Here is a 2,233-nt window from a genome sequence, read left to right on the forward strand (position 1 = left end):
CTTTAATTTTTTAAACTTTCCTAATAATTCTGAATGGTAAAAATTATTGAATATTACTTTTTAAATAAAATGCTTACATCTGATTTTGTAATAGTTATTTTTAAATTACGTAATTACGCTTCTTAACAATTTGTGTGTTCTATTTGATAAAGTAATTTGCTTAGTGCGCTTTTGTACTAAGTGATGAATTGTACCTAATTTAATATTTTTTAACTACTTAGTCAAATAATTTATTAAATTACGTATTTGATAATTAAATAACCCAAATAAACGTTTTAATAAATAAGTAAGTAAAAACCTTATTAAATATATAAAGATTAAGAGTGACAACCCTAACACTCAGTTGAAGTGTAGGTATTTAACTCGACGAAAGGGCTTAGTTTCCGTACTGCTTTAGCTCATATATTTACTGTGGTAAAAGCGTATGTATGTTGTATAATCACAAGCACAAACATTACCTACCGCGCCGCAGCGTCCGGGTCGGCGCCGGCGAGGCCTCGCAGCATGGCCTCGAGCGCGGCGGCGGGGTCACCGGCCGCTTCCAAGCACAGCGCCTCGGCCGCGCCCAGCTTAGTAAAGCAACCCTCAGAGTGTTGTATAATCACAAGCACAAACATTACCTACCGCGCCGCAGCGTCCGGGTCGGCGCCGGCGAGGCCTCGCAGCATGGCCTCGAGCGCGGCGGCGGGGTCACTGGCCGCTTCCAAGCACAGCGCCTCGGCCACGCCCAGTTTAGCAAAGCAACCCTCAAAGTATTGTATAATCACAATCATTACTTACCTACCGCGCCGCAGCGTCCGAGTCGGCGCTGGCGAGGCCTCGCAGCATAGCCTCGAGCGCGGCGGCCGGGTCGCCGGCGGCCTCCAAGCACAGCGCCTCGGCCGCGCCCAGTTAGACAAAGCAACCCTCACAGTATTGTATAATCACAAGCATAAACATTACCTACCGCGCCGCAGCGTCCGGATTGGCGCTGGCGAGGCCTCGCAGCATGGCCTCGAGCGCGGCGGCGGGGTCGCCGGCCGCTTCCAAGCACAGCGCCTCGGCCGCGCCCAGCTTAATAAAGCAACCCTCACAGTATTGTATAATCACAAGCACAAACATTACCTACCGCGCCGCAGCGTCCGGGTCGGTATTGTCTGTATTGTATAATCACAAGCACAAACATTACCTACCGCGCCGCAGCGTCCGGATCGGCGCTGGCGAGGCCTCGCAGCATGGCTTCGAGCGCGGCGGCGGGGTCTCCGGCGGCCTCCAAGCACAGCGCCTCGGCCGCGCCCAGTTAGACAAAGCAACCCTCACAGTATTGTATAATCACAAGCACAAACATTACCTACCGCGCCGCAGCGTCCGGGTCGGCACTGGCGAGGCCTCGCAGCATGGCCTCGAGCGCGGCGGCGGGGTCGCCGGCGGCCTCCAAGCACAGCGCCTCGGCTGCGCCCAGTTTAGCCGCTCGCACGATGTTGAGAGCATCCTCGGGCCGCACGACGCCCGGGTTCCGTTGGAGGAAATCGCTCACGTCGTCCGGCCGGAGAACACACAGCGCCTGAAGGAGGACGATTCAGCAGGTAAGGCACAGTCAATGAGGGCTATCGTATATGCTGTCACTAGTTGGCGCCACTAGCAAGTGACAGGACGTTACTAGGACTAGTGGCGTCATCCCAGTGAGTGCATGATAGTCCTCCTACAGCGTCTACCTTTTACAGTGCTCGCCAGTTTCCAGCGAGAACATTCGCCTGAAAACCTAAGTAATAGACATTACAAAAATATTGGTCAAGCAAAATTGGTCGAAGACAAAAGTTAATTGGTCATTCCTAATTCCAGTAGCAGCTGTCTTTAGGACCAACTTAGTATATAAATAATAAAGATTCGTCCTTTCATCGGCTTATAACTCTTAACTTTTATGTTTGGTTACCAGGGTGATCAGTTCAGGTGAGGAAAATGGCAGCTTACTTTTAAGTGAGCAGCGGCAGCATCGCCCTTTAACCGGCCAGTCTCCAATAAACACTCTCCGAACTCCAGCGTCCGTTCGCAAGCAGGCTCCAGTTTGTCCGCCACGGAGTCCAGTAGACTGTCCGGCATCAAGGCGGCCGCCGCGCGCGGCTTGAGGCGAATCAACGCCGCGAGGTGGCTCTCGAGGGACAGAGACTCGTCTGCTTCTAACCTATGGAAAATATACATGGCTTTATGTTGAGCCAATGAGCAGTTAACCTAGGCGCAGACTACCGACAGTTAA

The 2,233-nt window shown here is 51.8% G+C and overlaps 1 protein-coding gene across 1 annotated transcript; it reads right to left on the minus strand.

Moving 5' to 3' along the window:
- Nucleotides 1-964: 964 nt before the first annotated feature.
- LOC114357728 (uncharacterized) lies at nt 965-2,161 on the minus strand (the record flags this gene model as incomplete). Its single annotated transcript, XM_028311477.1, has 2 exons — nt 965-1,543; nt 1,951-2,161. Coding segments are annotated over 2 exons (424 nt in total), but the record flags the coding sequence as incomplete, so codon positions are not given.
- Nucleotides 2,162-2,233: the final 72 nt, after the last annotated feature.

The sequence above is a fragment of the Ostrinia furnacalis genome, unplaced genomic scaffold (genome assembly GCF_004193835.3).
Source record: "Ostrinia furnacalis isolate ACB-3 unplaced genomic scaffold, ASM419383v2 OfSCF3337, whole genome shotgun sequence".
NCBI lineage: Eukaryota > Metazoa > Arthropoda > Insecta > Lepidoptera > Crambidae > Ostrinia > Ostrinia furnacalis.